The sequence below is a fragment of the Camelus ferus genome, chromosome 5 (genome assembly GCF_009834535.1).
Source record: "Camelus ferus isolate YT-003-E chromosome 5, BCGSAC_Cfer_1.0, whole genome shotgun sequence".
Classification (NCBI taxonomy): domain Eukaryota; kingdom Metazoa; phylum Chordata; class Mammalia; order Artiodactyla; family Camelidae; genus Camelus; species Camelus ferus.
The window spans coordinates 6,813,632-6,835,649 of record NC_045700.1 but is presented as its reverse complement, the minus strand read 5'-3'; the positions used below and the strand labels follow the sequence as shown (position 1 = coordinate 6,835,649).

Below are 22,018 nucleotides of genomic sequence, written 5' to 3'. Positions count from 1 at the left end.
CAGTCACCTCCCATTTCCCCTCCCCTGACCCTGGCGAGCACTAATCTGCTTTCCATCCCTATGGGTTTATCTATTCTGGAGATTTCAGGTAAATGGAATTACAATATATAAACTTTTGTGCCTGGCTTCTTTCACATAGCATAACGTTTTGGGAGTCCATCTGTGTGGTAGCATACAGCAACACTTTATTCCTTTTTATGACTAATATTCTACTGTATGGATATGTTTTGTTATCCATTCATCCATTGATAGACATTTGGGTCATCTCCACCTTTTGGCTGTTGTAAATAGTGCTGTCAGTAATATTTGTGTATGAGCTTTTGTTTGAATACATGTTTCCATTCTTTTGGGTATATACATAGGAGTGGAATTTGTTGGTATTCTATGCTTAACTTTCTGAGGAACTACCAGACTGTTTTCTACACCATTTTACATTGTTCTTTGTGTTGTTCTGTTTAAACACCATCTTAGTGGGTCAGAATGTACCTCACTGAGGTTTGATTTGCATTTTCCTGGAGACTAATGCTGAGCATATTTTCATATGTTTGTTGGCCATTTGTATATCTTTTTTGGAGACACGTCTATTCAAGTCCTTTGCCCACTTTTTAATTAGGTTGTTTGTCTTTTTGTTGCTCAGTTGTAGGAGTTCTTTATATATGCGAATACTAGACCCCTATCAAATAAGTGATTTACAAATATTTTCTCCTACCTGTAGGTTGCCTTTCACATTCTTGATAGTGTCTACTGCTGCACAAAAGTATTTAATTTTGATGTAAGTCAATTTACCTATTTTTAATTTTGTTGTTTATGAAATTACTGTAATGCCTAGGAGTCCACTGTCAAATCCAAGGTCATGAAAATTTACTTTTGTGCTTTCTTCTATGAGTTTTTATACCTTTTGTTCTTACACTTAGGTTTTTTTTTTAAATTCACTTTGAATTTTTGTGTTTTGTGGGCGGTAGAGGTCCAACTTTGAACTTTTCCATGTGAATATCTTGTTGCTCCAGCACCATCTCTGTTAAAGAGACACTTCTTTCCCTCATTGAATGATCTTGGCACCTTCCTAAAAAATTAAATGACCTTAGATGTATAGGTTTATTTCTGGACTCTCAATTCTATTCTGTTGGTCTTTATAATCTATCCTTAGATCAGTATCACACTTTTAATTATTGTAGCTTTGTATTAAGTTTTGAAGTTGGGATGTATGAGTCCTCTTTGTTATTTTTCAAGATTATTTTGGCTATTTGTTAATCTTGCAATTCCAAATAAAGCTTAGGTTTTATTTCTTGAAAAAAAAAGAGAGGCCATTGGGATTTTGATAGGATTATACTGAATCTATAGATCACTCTGGAAAGTATTGTCTTCTTAACAATATTAAATCTTTGAATCCATGGATACAGAGTGTTGTTCCATTTTTTAGGTGTTTCTAAACATCTAAAAACACTGCTTTTAACAACGTTTTGTAGTTTTCACTGTACAAATCTTAAAATATCATTGGCTAAAATGTTTCCTAAGTATTTTATTCTTTTGATGGTATTGCAAATAGAATTGTTTTGTTAATTTCATTTTTGGATTGTTCATTGCTAGTGTATAGAATTACAATGGATATTTGTGTATTGATCTTGTACCCTGAAAATGTGCTGAATTTGTTTATTAGCTCTAAGAGTATATTTTTGTGTATTATTTAGAAAGTTCTATATATAAGATATAGATCCTGCACATTTAAAAATTTTATACTTTTGTATTTGATTTTCTTAGGAATTATTATAAATGGCATTATGTTCTAAACAACTTGATTTTTAGTACATTGAAATACTATGGATTTTTATGTGTTGATATTATATCCTGTGACCCAGATGAATTCACTTACTGGTTCCAGGAATTTTTTTTAAAGATTCCTTGGGATGTTCTGCGTACACAGTTGTATCATCTGCAGTTGGGGACAGTTTTATCTTTTCCTTTCTAATTTGTATGTTTTTTTCCCCTTGCCTTATTGCAATGGCTAGGAATTCCAGTACTGTGTTGAATAAGAGTGGAAAAAGTGGATATCCTTGTCTTATTCAATGTCTTAATAGAATTAGTCACAATCTTCCACTATTAAGTATGATGTTAGCTGTAGGGTTCTTATAAAATTCCTTTCTCAAGTTGAGGAATTTTCCCTCTATGCCTAGTTGGCTGAGAATCATGAATGTGTGTCGGATTTTTTTCAAAAGCTTTTTCTGTTGTCAATTGACGTGATCATTTTATTTTCTTCTTTAGCCTCTTGATATGGTAGATTATATTATTAATCAATTGTTGGTATATTGAATCAGTCTTGTATACCTGGAATAAATCCCACTTGGTTATGCAGTATACATGGAATGAATAATTTTTACTCATTCCTGGATGAATTTGCTAACATTTTGTTGAGTTCTTTTGCATCTAAGCTCATGAGAGATATTGAGCTGGGGTTTTCATTTTTGTACTATCTTTCTATAGTTTTGGTATCGGCATAATGTGGACCACATAAATTGAATTGGGAAATATTCTCTTCTTTACTATATTCTTCAATAGATTGTGTGAAATTGGTTTTCTTTGCTCTGAAGTCTAATTTGATATTAATATAACCACTTCTTTTTTTTTTGTTAATGTTTACATGGTATACCTTTTTTCTTCCTTTTACTTTCAACCTGTCATTGATCTGAAGTGGATTTCTTATAGGTAGCATTGATGGATCTTTTCATATTATCCACTCTGCTCACCTTTGTCTTTTAATTGGTGTATTTTGACTATTAACATTTGAAATTATTGTGTTAGGGCTTAAGTCTGCCATTTTATTATTTGTTTTCTGATTGTTTCTTCTGTTTCTCAATACTTTTTTCTGTCAGTTACATGAACAGTTTTTAGGATTCCAGCGTAATTTGTTTATGGTATTTTTGAATGTATTGTTTTGTATGGTTTTCTTAGTGGTTGCTAAAAGTATTACATAAATGCATAATTTATCACAGACTACTCCTGTCAGCATTTTACCACTTCTAATGCACTGTAGTAATCTTATTTCCCATCCCCGCTATTAAAATACAGTTGTCTTGTGTTTTCTGTACACACATTTTTTGGAAGTACAATTGACTTACAATATTATGTTAGTTTCAAGAATACAACATAGTGATTCAATACTTTTATAGATCTTACTTCATATAAAGTTATTATAAAATATTGATTATATTCTGTGTACTGTACACTATCTTCTTGTATCTTTTTTATAATTGAGGTATAGTCAGTTACAGTGTGTCAATTTCTGGTGTACAGCATAATGCTTCAGTCATACATATGCATACATATATTCATTTTCATATTCTTTTTCATTAAATGTTACTATAAGATACTGAATATAGTTCACTGTGCTATATATAAGGAATTTGTTTTTTATGTATTTTTATATATAGCAGTTAATATTTGCAAATCTCAAACTCCCAATTTATCCCTTCCCACTCCCTTCCCCACTGGTAACCATAAGATTGTTTACTATGTCTGTGAGTCTGTTTCTATTTTTCAGATGGGTTCATTAGTGTCTTCTTTTTCTTTTTTTAGATTCCACATATGTACCTCCTTATACCTTATTTATTTTATACCTAGTAGTTTGTACATCTTAATTCTCTTTCCCCTATCTTGCCCCTCCAACCCCTCTCCCCACTGGTAATCACTAGTTTATTCTCTGTATCTGTGAATCTGTTTCTGTTTACTTATATTCATTCCTTTGTTTTATTTTTTAGATCCCACATAGAAGTGAAAATATGCAATATCCATCTTTCTCTGTCTGACTTATTTCACTAAGAATAATACCCTCCAGGTCCATCCATGTTGTTGCAAGTGGCAAGATTTAATTCCTTTTTATGGCTCAGTATTATTCCATTTTATATATATATATATATTATATATATATATATATGGAAATACATCTTTATCCATTCATCTCTGCTACTTAGGTTACTTCCATATCTTGGCTATTTTAAATAACACTATTATGAACGTTGGGGTGCATATATCTTTTTGAATTATCATTTTTCTTCAGGGAGTTCTATGGTTTTCAGTCATATTTAGGTCTTTAATCCATCTTGAGTTTATTTTTGTATATGGTGTGAGGAAGTGTTCTAATTTAATTCTTTTACATGCAGCTGTCCAGTTTTCCCAGCACCACTTATTGAAGGGACTGTTTTCTTCCCCATTGTATATTCTTACCTCCTTTGTCATAGATTAACTGACCATATGTATGTGGGTTTATTTCTGGGCTGTCTATTCTGTTCCATTGATCTATGTGTCTGTTTTTATGCCAGTACCATACTGTTTTGATTACTGTAACTTTGCAGTATAATGTGAAGTCAGAGAGCATGATACCTCCAGCTTTGTTCTTTTTTCTCAAGATTGCTTTGGTTATTTGTTTTTTTTTTTTTTTTTTGTCATTCCATACAAATTATAGGATTATTTATTTATTCTTGTTCTGTGAAAAAAATGTTATAGGTATTTGATAGGCATTACATTAATTCTGTAGATTGATTTGGGTGGTTAGGTATTTTAACAATATTAATTCTTCCAGTTCATGAATATGGGATGTATTTCCATTTGCTTGAATCATCTCCAGTTTCCTTTATCAATGTCTTATAGTTTTCACAGTACAGGTCTTTCATCTCCTTGGTTAAATTTATTCCTAGGTATATTATTCTTTTTGGTACAATTGTAAATGTGATTGTTTTCTTGCTTTCTCTTTCTGATAATTCGTTACCAGTGTATAGAAAAGCAACAGATTTCTGTATATTAATCTTGTATCCTGCAACTTTACTGAATTCATTTATTAGCTCTAATAGTTTTTTGGTGGAGATCTTAAGGTTTTCTATACAGAGTATCATGTCATCTGAAAATAGTGAGTTTTACTTCTTCTCTTCCAATTTGAATGCCTTTTATTTCTTCTTCTTGTCTGACTGCTATGGCTGGGACTTTCAATAGTATGTTAAATAGAAATGGTGAGAGTGGGCACCCTTATCTTGTTTCCGATCTTACAGGAAGAGTTTCGAATTTTCCCTATTGAGTATGATGTCAGCTGTGGGTTTGCCATAAATGGCCATTACTACTTTGAGCAATTTCCCTCTATACCAACGTTACTGAGAGTTTTACCATCAATGGATGTTGAATTCTGTCAAAAGCTCTTTCTGCATGTATTGAGGTGATTATGTGATTTTTATTCTTCCTTTTGTTCTTTCTTAAAGCCTTGGTTGTACAGGAGTCTTTCTGCTAATTTCCAGTAAGTTTTCAGTGAGAATTGTTCCATGTGTAGATGTATTTTTGATGTGTTCATGTAGGGATCTGAGTTCCATGTCCTCCTACTCTGCCATCTTGACTGATCCCCTTATCCATCATTTTGTTAATGTGATGTATCACATTGATGGATTTGCAGATATTGAACCGTCCTTGCATCCCTGGGATAAACCCCACTTGATTGTGGTGTATGACCCACTATGTAATGTTGAATTTGATTTGTTAATATTTTGTTGAGGATTTCTGTATCTACATTCATCAGAGATATCAACCTGTAATTTTTTTTCTTCTTCTGTAGTATCTTTGGTTTTGTTATCAGGGTAATGCTGGCCCTGTAGAATGACAATTGAGTGTTTGCTCCTCTTTAATTGTTTGGAATAGTTTGAGAAGGATAGGTATTAACTCTTCTTTAAATGTTTGATAGAATTCCCCTGGGAAGCCTTCTGGTTTGGGACTTTTGTATGTTGGGTGTTTTTTGATTACTCAAACAATTTCAATACTAGTAATCAGTCAGTTTAGATTATCTCTTTCTTCCTAATTCAGCCTTGAAAGATTGTATGTATCTAGGAATTTAACCATTTCTTCTAGGTTGTCCAGTTTGTTAGTGTGAAGCTGTTCATAGTATTCTCTTATGATTCTTTGTATTTCTATGATATTGGTTGTAACTTCTCCTCTTTCATTTCTAATTTTATTTATTTGGGTCCTCTATCTTTTTTTCTTAATGAGCCTGGCTAAAGGCTTATCAATTTTGTCTATCTTTTCACAAAAAACCAGCTCTTGGTTTCATTGGTCTTTTGTTTTTTTCTTTTCTTCTTCTTCATCTTTTTTTTCCTTGATCTCCATGTTGATCTTTATTATTTTCTTCCTTCTGCTGACTTTGTTCTTATTTTTCTAATTTCTTTAGAAGAAAGATAAGGTTGTTTCATTGTTTCTTTAAGATTTTTCTTGTTTTTTGAGGTAGGCCTATATTACTATAAACATCTCTCTTAGAACTGCTTTTGCTATGTCCCAAGATTTTGGAAGGTTGTGTTTTTACTTTCCTTTGTCCTCAGGTATTTTCTGAGTTCCTCTTTGATTTCTTTATTGACTCATTGGGTTTTTAGTAGCATGTTGTTTAGTCTCTGTGTGTTTGTGCTTTTTCCATTTTTCTTCCTGTAATAGATTTCTACTTTTATACCATTATGGTCTGAGAAGATGCTTGATATAGTTTCTATCCTCTTAAATTTGTTGAGACTTTTTTGTGGACTAGCATGTGATCTACTCTAGAGAATACTGAAAAGAATATGTATTCTGCTGTTTGGGGATGGAATGCCTTCTAAATATCTATAACTCCAACTGGCCTATTGTGTCAGTTAAGGTCACTGTTTCCTTATTGACTTTCTGTTTGAGAATCTGTCCATTAATGTAAGTGGGCTGTTAAAGCCCCGTATTTTTTTTTTTATCATTTTCAATTTCTCTTTTTATGTCTGTTACATAATACAGTATTATTAACTATAGTTGCCATGCTGCACCTTAATCCGATGACTTACTTATTTTATAACTGGAAGTTTGTATCTTTTGACTCCATCCACCCATTTTGCCTACCCACCAACCCCTGCCTCTGACAAGTACCAATCTATTCTCTGTACCTATTAGCTTGGCTTTTTAAAAAATATTTCACATACATGTGAGATCATAGTCTTTCTCAGTTTGACTTATTTCACTCAACATAATGTCTTCAGTGTCCACCCATGTAAAATTTTAATTTTAGTGATTATATTTTGCAGCTCTAATGTTTCCATTTTATTCTTTTTTGTATCTATTTCCCTACTGTTATTTTCCTTTCATTTCAAGAGTGTTCACCCTTACTTCTTAGAGCACAGTTACATGAGCTTCTTAAAAATCAGTTTATTATCCCAACAGTATTGTCATCTTGGTGCTGGGATCTGTTGATGTCTTTCCCTCATAATTTACTGAGATTTTCATAGTTCTTTGTATATTAAATAATTTTGGATTATATCTTCGGCATTTTGAATATTATGAGATTCTGGGTCTTGTTTAGTTCCTATGGAGAATGATAATTTTTTTCAGATCCAGTTTAGGCTACCAGTTCTAACTGGCCTTCAGGGGCTATGTTTCTTATGTCAGTTCAGTTTTCAAGGTGTTTTCAGTGCTACTTGGATAATGTGGCTCACCCAGTGGCCAGTCTGGGACCTGTAAAATGTTCTGCTCCATAACTGGGTTCTCAAAGACTTTAGTTTAGGGTCAGATCCACCCAGGCACAGTTTGGGCATTAGTCCAGGAGTTCATAAACAACTTTATGGTATCATTTACTTGATCTCATTTCTGCATTCTTCCAGCAGTTCTTGGCTTCCAGGAGTCCCCCCTTCCTGGTCTTTTTGCTAGAAAGCAAGGCTTTCATTTGCCTACTCTGCCATACACTTCCTGCAACTACGTCTGCCTCTGGAGCCAAGTGACAGGAAGACAGAGAAAAGAAAAAGGAAACAGGAATTCTCCCCTGTGCTCTTGGGACTACAGTTCCCCTGGTCATAAAGAATTCCCTCCCTCAGAGTTTTAGGTCCCTGCCTGGCCATCACTGCCATAGTATAATGGGGTTTCCTGGGAGTCTGGGATGAGAGGAAATGACAATGTAGAGGATTTCCCCCAGTTATTCATACCCTTAGGGGCCCCTTTCCCGTCTCTTTAGATGAGAGAGGGCTTCTTTTGTAGTATTTTTTGTCCACACCCAATTTCAGGCTGCTACTGAGCTCATGCCAGAGGATGCCACCAAAAGGAAACTCACCACAGGATTAGTGTAACTTCAAATACTAGTTTCCTTCCCCAACGCACCTGCTACCATTGACTTTCAGAGTTTCGGGGTAACTGATTTATACATCTGTCCAAGGTTTTTAGTTGCATTTAAATGGAAGAGGTGGAGTCAGGTATCATACTCCATTTAATCCTTGTTTGTGTATTTATGTTTCCAGAAACCAAGCAAAGAATTCTCTAAGCACTTTTTTCTTAATTGTGTGGAATACAAAGAAAGTGGAACATTTATTTGAATACCTACCATAATTTTTAAGTAAGTTCAATAACTTTATAAAGTGGACAAAATCTGGAGGGACCAAGTTTATTTCTGGACAATAGGATAACAAACAAAGGACCAATATCCTTGCCCTCCCAAGACGCATGCAACACTGGCCCTTACTATGTGAAGGATAAGAGCTGTCTTATAGTTATGAGGTGTCAGGGACTTCATGGGTTGCATTTGAATTAAGCACTCCTACAAGGATATAGCTAAAATGAAGTCTTGCTTTGGGAGAAATGTCAGGCTGTGTGGACGACCAGCTGGGGTAATTTGGGGGTTTGAAGACCTTCTTGACAGTCCTCATTTCACACGGTTGAATGACAGCCTGTTCTGCCCCAGTTGCCACATATGGCCATAAAGTTTGCAGACTACTGACTCCAATAGCAGCCTTTTGTTTTTTCCACGGATTTTGGAGTGAATGGCACCTCCTGGAGCTGTGTGCATTTTGGCTGTGTGCTTGGCTCACAGCAAAAGTCCTGGGCAATTAGAAAAATTAGAATGCAGCAATGACAATACATCATCTCTTTTCCTTCATTTACTCTCTGCCTCTTTCCGTCTCTCCCAGTGTTGGAGGAAGATGACCGTTACCTCTCCAGAGTCTTTGAATCCCCCTAGAAGAAGCCATCCATTCTCCCAGAGTGCCCCGACAGGACTGGACCGCGTGGGCTGGCCAGAGCACCCACCTGACATTGGTGAGTTCCATGCCCCTCTGTTTTGTTTCACACTCTGGTGTCCTGGCAAGAAGGACAAGACAGGTGAGCATGTTGCTGACAGCTGTGGTTCCTTGTCTGGCAGAAGTAGCTTGAATGTGTGAGAGATAAACTATTGTCTTTTATCCCTTCAATTAGGAAGAGGTCCCCAGCACCCAGATGAAGGGAATTCTTGGTTTGGGAAATATTCCATTATTTTATCCCTAAACCTGGCTCCATTCATTTATTTTGAGCAGAACTACCGACCATCCTTTGAGTCTTACAGTAGGATATAACTTGCAGAAGAAACAATTACAGAGAGAGTTGGCTTTAATCTAGTGATGAGACTCGGGTGCCTTCCCTTTTAAGGGACAAGCCTCTTCCTTGAGTTTTAATGCAGTTTCTCGGAGTGCCTTTCCCAAAACTATGGCAAACAGCATCACATCACATATTTGTCCCTAAAAGGGCTGATTTTTGTGCCAGTAAGAAGCTGGGTCCCAATGTGAGCCAGGATGGGGCCTCCTTATGCACCACCTTTCCTGGACCTGGCCCAGGAGGGGCTGGACATGATGAAAATGGCCAAGGGCTCCTGGTGCAAGGACAGATGTGGGTCTCAGGTCTTGAGCAGGTAAAGTTTATGTGAGACAGCAACCTTGTGGTTTAAAGGCATCCTGCTGGCTGAAGGAAAAGGCCAAACCTGGTGTTTGAAAAGGATAAGGAAGAATAAAAAGGCCTAGACAGGGCTGAAGGAACAAAATAGCTCCACCTGTCAAATGGGTACTTTGTCCAGCTTGGGAATAGGGACAGGGCTGGCATTCAAGGATGTCTGTAGTTTGGTCCTAATGAAGTCAGCAAAAGATGTTACAGGGGGGTGGTGGCGGAGCCGTGATCATCAGAGGGTGGCTTACACTGTGCTGAGGACTCAGGCCTGATGCAGACGTGAGTCCTGAACTCTCGACCTGACTCAGTGCGTATGGGGAGCAGGTCCTGGGGGAGCTGGCTACTCAGATTAGCTGGCAGCCAGGATTGTCCATTAGCAAATATCTGTGCTAAAGCCGCATTAGGCAGTGAACTTTTACTCTCCCCACATGAGGCTGTCATCTCCAGTTCACAGTAAGCCAAGTCACGAAAAGGTGTCTGACAACTGTGGAAAAAAATCCTTTCAAGGGAAAAGATATTTCTAATAGAAGCTCTTCATTTTTCCAGGGATAATCCTCAAAGCTGGTTTTGGTTTTTCTGTTAGAACCTTCTTACAAATTCAAGCTTAATAATCACATATTCCTATTTATACAGATTACTATGAGGGGCTAGCTTGGGTCTCTGTATTTAGCTTAGAAAAGCTCTCTTTTTCTTTTAATTATTGCTTCTGCTCCAACTGTTCTATTCCAAACTGTGGGGTTTCTTTCTACAAATTGTATTTCCAGGTTCTATCCCCGGAACCTTGCATCATTTTCATTATTTTACCCTTTTCTCCTCAGTTCTGGGAGAATTTCTCAGTTTTTATCTTCTGCTTTGTTTTTCTGGTTTTACCTCACCTGCTGTTCATTGCCTTCATTGGGATTTGTGATTCAGTGATTACGTTTTTAATCTCCATATAGTCTTTCCAATATCCTCATTTATTTTTTTAATGGTGGTACCAGGGATTGAACCCAGGACCTCGTGCATGCTAAGCACGTGCTCTACTATTGAGCTATACCCTCCCCTCTCCAATGTCCTCTTGAAAGTTGGAAATTTTGTGATGTTTTCCCCTGTTCACATTTTATTTTTTTAGTTCTAATTTTTTAAGTTGAAATCAATAGAATGTAAAGATAGATCTTAAAGGGACCACATATTAAAAAGCTCACAAATTTTTGAATACTAATATGTAGTCATGTTGCTTAAATCTCACGTTACTGTTGACATTTGCACACTGCAGTTTTGTTGATGTTAAAATTTCCTGTTCATATTTTATAAATTCATTTCCAAATCTGTATGTTTTTCTTTAACGGTGGTTTTTTTTAATAGGTGAAATTTCTCTATCGGCTTATCTTTACAGACATCAGTTCTTCCCCAGCAATGGCTTGTTGTCAGGTAGCACTGGAGACAACATGCTTTCAGAGATTGTTACAGGTTCCTCTTAAAATCCTTCAAGCACAGCTGAAGCAGGAAGTGAAAAATTAAGCTTTCCTGTAACATGTACCACGGGTTCAGGCACCTTGCAGGGAGCTTAAGTGGTCCCAGTGTGAACTCTGCCTCTCTCCAGCACTTCTTCTCCATGTTTGGTGGAGTAGCCAAGAATCAGCCTGATGTGGGAGCATGCTACCCTCTGCCCTGCAAGTTGGTGCCCAGGATAAACTCCACCACACCCACTCCTCTCTGAGTGGGGCCAGCAGAGGCCGGTTATGACTTGTGAGCCCCCAGCACAGTGGCCACACACAGCATCATGTGAAGCCCTCTGCACCCTCCAGAACCCATGCCTGTGACTTAGCAAGGGTTTGTAGGATTTTACCAGGAATTTCCCTCTGGTTGTATAATTATTTCAAAGCTCTAGGTCACTTCTTTCTTCAAGCCAATTTTATGTTTATTGTACCTTGTGGCTGATTGGTGGCTGACTCCCCTAGTCTAGATTTCCATGAGTAGAATCATAAAGGACCGGTCTTTTGTGACCGGCTTCTTTTGCTTAGAATAATGTTTTCAGGGTTCATCCCTGTCATCATGTTTCATTCCTCTTGATAACCAAATAATATTCCATTGCATGGATATAGCACAATTTGCTTAACCATTCATCCATTGATGGACATTTGGATTTTCTCCATGTTTTGGCTATTATGAATAATGCTGCTGTGAACATTCATGTACAACTTTTAGTGAAGACATTTCACTCATATACCTGGTAGTAGACTGTCAGGTCAGGCGTTAACTCTATGTTGAATCACTTGAGGAACTGCTAAACTATTTTCCAAAGCAGCTGCACCATCTTATGTTCCCTCCACCAGTGTAATTTCTCCAACATCCACATCCTTACCAACACTTGTGGTCAGACTTTCTGATGCTAGTCAAACTAGTGGGTTAAAGTGGTATCTCACTGTGTTTTCAATTTGCATTTTCCTTTTCATGAGTTTATTGGCCATCTGTATATCTTCTTTGAATAAGCTGTCTATTCAAATCCTTTTCTCACTTTTAAAACTGGGATCTTTGTCTTTTTTATTGAGTTACAAGTGTTTAAGTGCAGGATACAAGTCCCTTATCAGATACATGATTTACAAATATTTTCTCCAATTCTGTGCATCGGTATTTCACTTTCTCAGTGGTATCCCTTGAAGCACAAAAGTTTTAAAACTTTGATGAATTCATTTAATCTATATTTTCTTTTGTTGGTCCTGCTTTTGGTGTCGTATCTAAGAGTCTTCTGCCAAATCCAAAATCATGAAGATGTACCATTAGTTTGTAGTAAGTTTCAAAATCAGGAAGTGGGGTCTGCCTACTTTCGTTTTCTTTTGGGGGAAATGTCTTAGCTGTTCTGAGTCCCTTGCAAGTCCAGATGATTTTTAGAATCAGGTTGTCAATTTCTACACAATTTTCAGTTGAGATTCTGATGAGGATTATACTGAATCTATAAATGAGTTTGGGGAGCACTGTCATCTTAATAATGTTGAGTTTTCTGATCCATGAACATACGGTTTTTCCCCATTTATTTAGATCTTCTTTCATTTCTTTCAACAACATTACATTTTCAGAATACAAGTTTATACTTCCTTTGAAAAATTCATTCCTAAGTATTTTACATCTTTTTGATGCTTTGTGAATAAAATTGTCTTCTTAATTGCATTTTTCAGACTAGTCATTGAGAGTGCATAGAAATACAATTGACTTTTGCATATTGATCTTGTATCCTGCAACCTTGCAAAACTCATCTATTAGTTCTGTTTTTTTTTTTTTTTTTAATGGATTCCTTAGGATTTTCTACATACAAGATCTTGTCATCTATAAGCAGAGATAGTGCTACTTCTTCCTTTCCCATCTGGATGCCTTTTTTTTTCCCCTTGCCTAATTGCCCTAATTAGAGTCTCCAGTACAGTACAGTTGAGTTAAAATGGGAACAATGGACATCTTTGCTCTGTTCCTGATCTTAGGAGGAGAGCATCCCATCTTCACCATTAAGAATGATGCTATCTGTGGGTTTTCATAGATGCCCTTTATTGGGTAGAGAAAGTTCTATATTCTTAGTTTGTCCAGCTTTTTTTTTTTTTAATGAGAGATTGTTGGATTTTGTCAAATACTTTTCCCATCTATTGAGGTAATCATGCAACTTTTATTCTTTATTCTGATATGGTGTGTTACATTACATTACAATTGATTTTCAGATGTTAAACCATGCTTGCATTTCTGAGGTAATCTGACTGGTCAAGATGTGTAATTTTCCTGACACCTTGCTAAATTTGGTTTACTAATAGTTTGTTGAAGATTTTTGCATCCACACTTATAAGAGATATTGATCTATAATTTTCCTTTATTTTAATGTATTTGTCTGGTTTTGGTGTCAGGGTGCTATTGGCTTCATAAAATAAGTTGGGAAATCTTCCCTCCTCTTCTGTTTTTCGCAATAGTTTGTGAAGAATTGGGATTCATTCTTTTTTAACTGTTTGGTAGAATTCAGGGGTGAAACAATTCAAGGTGTGGGCTTTTCTTTGTAGGCAGTCTTGTTATTACTGATTCAGTCTCTTCACTTGTTATAGATCTATTCAGATTGTCTGTTTCTCTTAAGTAGGTGTTGGCTGTTTATGTTTTTCTAGAAATTGTCCATTTCATCTAAGTCATCTAACTAGTACAACTGTTTGTAGTGTTCTTTTATAATCCTTTTTATTTCTGCAAGGTCAGAATCAATGCCCCACCTTTCATTTCTGATTCTAGTGATGAGTCCTTTTCTCTCTCGGTCAGACCAGCTAAATGTCTGTCACACTTTGTTGATCTTCCCTAAGAACAAGCCTTTGGTTTCTTTTATTTTCTCTATTTTTTCTCTAGTCTCTATTTCTCTATATTTCTGTTCTCTATCATTTCTCTATTAAGTCATAATCTGTATTGTTTCTTCTTTATGCTTGTTTTAGGTTTAGTTTTGCTCCTCTTTTTCTTGTGTCATCAGGTTCAGATCCAGTTGTTGATTTGAGACTTTTCTTCCTTCTTAATATAGGTATTTACAGCTATAAATTTCCCTCTGAGCACTGCTTTAGCTGTCTCTCATAAGTTTTGGCATATTTTGTCTTCATTTTCATTTTTCTCAAAGTATTTTCTGATTTTTGTTTTGGTTTGTTCTTGGACCCATTAGTTATTTAGGAGTTTGTTAATTTCCACATATTTGTGAGTTTCCCAAATTTTGTTATTGATTTCAAATTTCACTCCACTATGGTCAAAGAACACACTTAGTGTAATTCCCATCTTTAAATTTTATGGAAGTTTGTTTTATGGACTAACATGTGGTCTATCCTGAAGAGTGTACATGTGTGCTTGATAAAAAAAGTATATGCTGTTGTTGTTGGGTGGTGTGTTCTATATATGACTATTATGTCCAAGTGGTTTATAATATTGTTCAAGTCTTCTATTTCCTTGACCTCTGTCTAGTTGTTCTATCCACTGTTTAAAGTTAGGTGTTGAAAGGTCCAGCTGTCATTGCTGAATTATCTATTCTTCCCTTCATTTCTATCAGTTTTTGCTTTATGTGTTTTGGCACTTTGTTATTAGGTGTATATATGTTTGTAATTATATCTTCCTGATGGATTGACCCTTCTATTGTTATAAAATGCCCTCCTTTATCACTAATGTGTTTTGTTTATTTTAAAGTCCATTTTATCTGATACCAGCAGAACCACTCCAATTTTTTTGTGGTTGCTGTTTACATGATATATCTCTTTCCATTGTTTTACTTTCAACCTATTTGTGTCTTTGAATCTAAAATGTATCTCCTATAGACAACATATAGGTGGATTATATTTTTTATCCACCTGACACTTTTTTGACTGGATTGTTTAATTCATTTACATTTAGTGTTATTATTGCTACATTTGGATTTACATCTGCCATTTTACTTTTTGTTTTCTATATCTTTTCTATTCCTCTGTTTTTCCCCTTATTACTTTTTTTTTTTTGCATTGAGTGAATATTTTCTAGTGTAGCATTTTAATTTAATTAATTATTCTTTCACTATATTTTTGAGTATTTTTTAATGGTTGCTCTAGGGTTTAACATATATATCTTAACTTACCAGAATCAACTTCAGATGTATACTAGCTTAATTCCAGTAACATATAAAAATATAATTGCTCTATAGCTCTATTCCTTTTCTCCCCTTTGTGGTATTATTGTTATATAGAGTATATCTATTACAAACCCAGCAATGCATTGTTAAAGTTATTACTCTACCACTGCCATTATTTTCCTAGACATTACAGCTTTGCTCCCACCTACCTGCTCTGTGCTATTATTAGCAGATATATTCCACATACATTGCATTTCTTTATGTTGTAGGCCTAACAATACATTATATACATACTATTTTATATACTTTTTTAAAATCAATTAAGAGAAGAAAGGAGAAAATAGGAATTTATATTATCTTTTATAATTACATAATTACCTTTACTAGTGTTCTATTTTTGTTCATGTGTATTTGAATTATCATCTGGGGTCACTTGCTTTCAGTCTGAAGAACTTAGGTATTTCTTGTAAGTTGGGTCTGCTAACAACAAATTCTCTCAGAGTTTATCCGAGAAAGTCTATTTTGCTTTTGTTTTGGAAAGATAGCTTTGCTAAATATAGGACTCTTGATTGAGAGAACTGTTTTTTCTTTTAGTACTTTTAATGTTATCCCACTGTCTCTGGCCTGTACAGTTTCTGCTTAAAAGTCAGCTGAGGTTAGGTATCATTTTCCTCTTGCTACTTACAGGGTTTTCTCCTTGTCTTTTGCATTTTTAGTATGATGTGTCTGTTTGTGGGTATCTCTCCATTAATCCTACTTAAAATTTGTGCAAAATATGTAAGTTTTGTTTCTCAGTAAATTTTGCAAGTTTTCAACTATTATTTATTTGAATATTTTTTCTTCTCCTTTCTCTCTCTGGTACTCCCATTATCCATATGTTGGTGCAGTTAATGGTGCTCCTCATTTATCTGAAAGGTTTTCTTAAACCTCGGGAAAAAAAGTAAATAAGCAGCCATGCTTCAAACAAGAAGTCATAAAAATTATAGTTCTCCTCCTCAGCTCATTCAGCCCTACATTGCTAATTCTTGTTCTGCCTGAATCCAGTTTTCCCATTAATTCTGGAAATTCTTACTGAGTTCAGGTTTAGGATCTTAAAGTTATCAGAAGCCTGTACTTGTCAGAAATCCTTTCCATGAATCTCCTTAAACTTTTGCTGGAACACTTTTGCTGGAACACTTTTGCAAAAGTATCTGATAAAACAATAACTGTAAATGACAGACTTTAAAGTTCGAGTTCATTTGATAACGAAATGTAGTTATTTCGTGATGTACAACATTTTAAGATAACTGGAATTATGACAATATTATACCAGGACATATTAGACTTACAGGAATTTCACACAGTTTCTGGAATGCTTATAACATACATCTATACATATACAACATAAAGAAGGCTTTACTTCTTATTTGACAATGCTTCCATATAGTTTAATATATAAAATAAGCTTAATTAGTTTAACATCTCCCTTTTTATAAAGAGAGAGAACACACCTTTTGAGATGTTCCAGGGACCCTCCTGAAAATTGCAAAGTTAGTTTGAGGTCAAAAAGACTTCATTTAGAATCTGATATTGGGAAGTTTGTCGAAAATATCAGAAGTGTGAAAAACACTTGACTAAACAGGATCAGATAATTATGTATCATGATAATATGAAATTATGAAATGATACTTAATTATCCACTTTCCCAGAGTGACAATTAAAGATTTCAAGGCAGATCCAAAAGGTTACATGGTTGTGAGCAAAACCAATCAAAGATCTGATAAAGCTCAGGAAGAAATTTTGATAAAACACAGAATATTTGTTTTCTAAGCAGATATTACTTAAAAAGCCTTTCACACTAACAAGAGCAGGCTCATAGTACAGGAAAACTTTTGTGCTTTTAGCAAGGGAAAGAAAGTTAACTTTCAGTTTTACATAAGTACTGACATGAAACCTTATTTTTAATACTCTTACAACATCTATCCAATTTTAACCAGCTTGGTTGCACACAGTATAATTCTCTTTCTCTTGTCCCACCTTTCTATTTAATTTGTCCGTTACTCTCCCCTTTCTCACTTTGAAACAACCAGTGTTCACTTGGGGACAAACTTACTTACTTTTCCCTTAACAAAAATGCATCCTTATAGCTCAGACCTTTCTTAGTCAAAAACAAATTATATTTTCCTTGCATATGGGATTGTTCCCTTTACTATTTCTAGTAGCTTTAATTACATCTATTAACTAGAATTCTTAACCCTTAGAAACCTTAATTTCTAGTGCAAACTAAGTAAGCAGTTGTAAACTGTTAGACTAGCATTCTTTAGATTGGCACATTTATTAATATATTTCATAATTTCTAAAAACATATGCTTCTTCATAATAAAACAGACTCATGTTTACTAAGAGATCCAAATATCTTTAGTTTCTCTGTAACAAGAAGCTTAAATTAGGTAAATCTATGGCTGGTAATTAATGTTTCACTGTTTCATCTTATCTGGAGATGATTCAGATATTCAGTGAATTTCTATCATTTAAAGTAACAAAACTCTAAAGTTTCAAGTTACCAAAAAGCATTTGGAAGCTATTTTTCAGGACACATATCATAAAATAGAATTATTGCTAGAAGCTTTATCTATAAATATACACTCTTATTCCACTTACATCTATCTAAATCATTTGCTCCCAACAATTATGTTTCCATTACTCACAAAAACTTCATGAGGCAATAGACAAATTCTAAGTTTTTTTCATTATTGTTGACATATTTTGTAACAGAGATAACATGAATTTGACTAATAAACCTTAGCAGAATGAAAGTTATCTGCATAATGGTCAATGTTGATAACCCTGAAAACATGTCTGCTTTAATTAAACCTCTGAACTTTAACTTTAGTAATGAATGTCTTCTCAGATCACATGAACCTGACGAGTAGCTGGGTTCGTTTCTGTTATATTTCTGAGAAATACCCAACCCTTGATTTATATCAGCGCTTGTTTGTTTTTAACTCAATAGAATAGATCTTTTTTACAAATTAATTTCGTAATACCACATAGAGGTTGAAAATACCACACATCACCCACACACATGTATGTATAAACTTAGAGATGCAAATAGAGACCTCATAGCTCCATTTAAAATTTTCAGCCACAAAACAGGTATGATAATGTAAAATTCACTGTTTATAAAAGAACAGTTGGAGTAAGTTCAAATAGTTAAAGCTTTTTCTACTAATATTTGCAGAGATGACAAGATTTTTTTTTTTAAACTATGGTGTCCATTTTTTTTTTTTAATGGTGGTACTGGGGATTTAACCTGGGACCTCACGCATACTGAGCATGCGCTCTACCACTTACGCTATACCCACCCCCCACGTGATTTTTAATTTGTCTAAATTCAAATGACCTTTCCCCCTTTCACTCTCCTGGTAAGAACAGCCTCTGAAGTTTGTGCTTTAAAAGAACGGCCTGTAGAAGAGTTAACATTTACAGCTCAAAGGCACAGAGAAAGAAGCAAGTTCCTCCCAGGACTTTGGTTTCCTCAGGCCAATATTTACAAGCCTTTAGAGATGAGTAGGGGAGGTTTTGGGGTTGGTTAACAAGGATTTCTGGACCCACACCTCTGGTTCTGTAAACAGTAGATTTGTAAAACAAGGAGAGCTGTTTTTAATTTCTCAAAGAATTGTGTTGCTGCCTAAATTGTATTAAAGGACTGTCAGACCCATCCATCTATGCTGCAATGGTTTCCTTTCTCTCTCGGTGCAATTAGCTTAGGAGAGAGGGCCTGAAAAATTCCTATCAGGCTTTAAACATCAGCTTCCTATTTAGCCAAATTTCTGATCACAGAGTTGAAATCCTTTCAAATATCTTGTCAGGTTTTGGCCGGAACAAACAGTAAATATTTCTGGCAGTACTGAGCAGCCCCTAAGATTGAGGAGATTTTCTCAAAGAAGATGCAGAAAATATTATCCTCCCAAAATCTTAGCGCCACTTCCAAAGATAGACAAAAGAAAGAAAGACTAAGGTGATGACAAACCAGGAGGTAACAGTTGTCCCCGAGAGAGAAAGGATCAATAACCAGTGGGTCTGGGTTTGGACAGGAGGGGACATGAAACTTTACTGTCCTCTCTGGACTGGGCACTACAGACAGGGGTCACTGGGATGAGCACTCAAATGGAAGAGGATACAGGGAAGCAGCAGAAATTACATCAGTCTTGCTGTGTTTGTCTTGTTTTGTTTGTAGGTACCTCGTGTGCCTTTAATTTTTCATTAGCATTTCCCAACAAGTATTTTAATGAAGCTATTTTGGAATTTTGAAGGCTTTCGGAGGTTTCTGGAAACCAATTAAAATAAGTTAGCCCATTCTGCTGGTTTGTTATGGGAGCCCTTCCTTTAAGTGCACTCCTTAAATCCTCTTGCCTAGCTGGGATGCTCTTCATCGTGTCCATTGTAATTCTAAGGTGTCTTTAGTTATATTTTGCCATTTTAAAAGATGTCTACAGCTTCCAGGACCACAGCTCTTAAGACATAAAATCAAGCAGTTGTGCCAGAAGATGGTGTGCTGAACTCCTTGGATGTAACTTTCAGTTAGGCCCTCGGGTTTCTGGGAGCCAAACTAACACCTAAGAGGGACACGCGGTGGGGCAGGGACCTGTGGGGAGTTTCACAGAGCATCTTACTTCGTGGAAGTTGTCTTGAGGCTGTCACATGACCTCGTGTCAATCTGATCTGTTCCATGACCAACGTATCCTATCACAAGTCTTCTTGAGGTGGCAAGTGCTCCAACAGCCTTTAAATGCCCACCAATTTTTGCAGTTTTTTTGGCTCCCAGGATCCCTGTTACCAATAGCCTTCCCTGAACCCAGTCCAGCTCAAGTTGGATTCAGCTGACCCTGGACCCAGTCCAATCACAGGCCTAGTCCATTTTTAAGTTGGATGCAGTCTGACTTCAGCTGGTAACCACCAGCAATAATTCCCATAACTGGACTGGGGAAAGGGATTGAACTAAAAGACCTCAAAGGGGGATGGCAGACTGATTCCAAACAAATGGGGAGCTGCAGCTGCCACCAGCAGTTCCCAGTGTGGAATCTTGGGAGGGATTCCAAATAAATGGGGAACTTAGACTCAACCATCAACAGTTTCCAATGTGGAATCTGGGTGCAGAGCCTAGGACTGGGTTTCCAGTTAAATGGGAAATTGTGGTCCAAACAACCAGTAGTCCCCAGTGTGGAATCTAGGGGTTGGCAAAAGAACTGAACCAGTAAACCCCAAAAAGTGGAGACTGCAGGCTGATTCCAAACAAATGGGGGACTGAAGCTGCCACCAGCAGTTCCCAAAATGGAATCTGGGCATCTGGGGACAAAACCAAGAGCCGGGGTTTTCAAATAAATTGGGAACTGGCTAGGAAGCCAATTAGACTGGGAGCTCGATGCAAAGAAGGCAGAGGTCAGGTAGGAATCTGCCCACTGCCTTGGAAACAGTGAGAAAGACAATGAACTTGAAAAGGGGCTCATGGGTATCACACACTTGTGTTTCTCACTGTCCCAGGATGCAGTCAGAAGTTTGCTCCAGATCCCACTGCTGCCACCAGATCCTGAGGAAACAAGGTTCAACTTAGTAAATTTGAGATCTGACTGACTTTGCTGACTGATTCATGAATGGGGCAGCGTGCCGTCTAGCAAGTAGAAAGGTGCGCTGAGGACCTGCACAAACTGGAAGGTTTTTATAGGCGGAAAGTGGGTGGGACAAGGAATTTAAAAGAGTAGATTACTTCAGACAAGGCTACCCTCCCTTAGGGGAAGGCAGGGAGTCAGGCAGATGACTTCAGTAGTGCCAACTAGGGGATTTCAGACCGATGAGTTTAAAAGTCCTGGGAAAGGCTGAAACTGCAGTTAGGGTACGCGTCAACTCCTGGTGGGGCTTAGCGCAACTGTCTCCATTTTGGGCTTGTTGTTTCTTCTTATGGAGTGTTACCATCCCTTCCTTCACATCTTCAATCATGGTTTCCTTAGCTCTATGACCATGCTGATACTGGCTCCCTTGCATTCTTCTTATGATAAATCTGCCATCTGGCCGCTCACAGGCAGTTTCTGTTACCTGCTTTTTTTCCCACTGTATGGGTCAGACTTTCCTGTTTCTTTGCTTGTCTCATAATTTTTTTGTTGGAAACTGGATTTTTAGAGAATAAATTACAGCAATTTAGGGTGCTGCCCCCACTCTGGGCTTGTTACGGTTATTTGCTTATTCGTTTAGCAATGGGGGAACTGTTTAGTGAAGCCTCTTTCCTCTCCCACAGTGTTTTGCTTCTGACATTGCCCAAGGTCACAAGTAGTAAGGGACAAAACCAGAATTTGAACCCAGATCTCTCTGGCTTTAAAGCCTAAGCTGTTTTTTAAGCCTTTTTAAAACTTAAGCTCTTTCCCACCCAGCAGTGCAGGAGACACTGAAGTACGGGATTAGTGCAGGAGAGTCAGGGCAGAAGCTGACTTCTAGGCTTAGACAAGCTTCCGACCTTCTTCTGTGTCTGTTTCTACAGTTGTATTGTACCTCCTATTTTTCTATCATTGAGCCGGCCTCAAGAAACACTGAGCCTTCTGTGCTGACCCTTCTGATAAAGACATTCTATCACTGTTCATTCATATGTAAACAGATAGATATTTATCATTATAAACCTGCCATATGATACCATATGATGGGAAAGGAACCAGCATCTCCTGTCTCTAATAGTATCAGAAATGGAGCCTTGGCAGGGAGGGTACAGCTCAGTGG

General features: G+C 36.5%; 1 protein-coding gene across 1 annotated transcript in view; it reads left to right on the top strand.

The window, feature by feature from the left end:
- The window catches only part of ARHGEF4 (Rho guanine nucleotide exchange factor 4), a 200,728-nt gene that overhangs the window by 106,125 nt on the left and 72,585 nt on the right, over positions 1-22,018 (top strand). Inside the window, exon 4 of the mRNA XM_032479252.1 lies at positions 8,922-9,048. Within this exon, the coding sequence (XP_032335143.1) occupies positions 8,922-9,048 (127 nt within the window). The remainder of the gene's footprint in view (positions 1-8,921; positions 9,049-22,018) is intronic.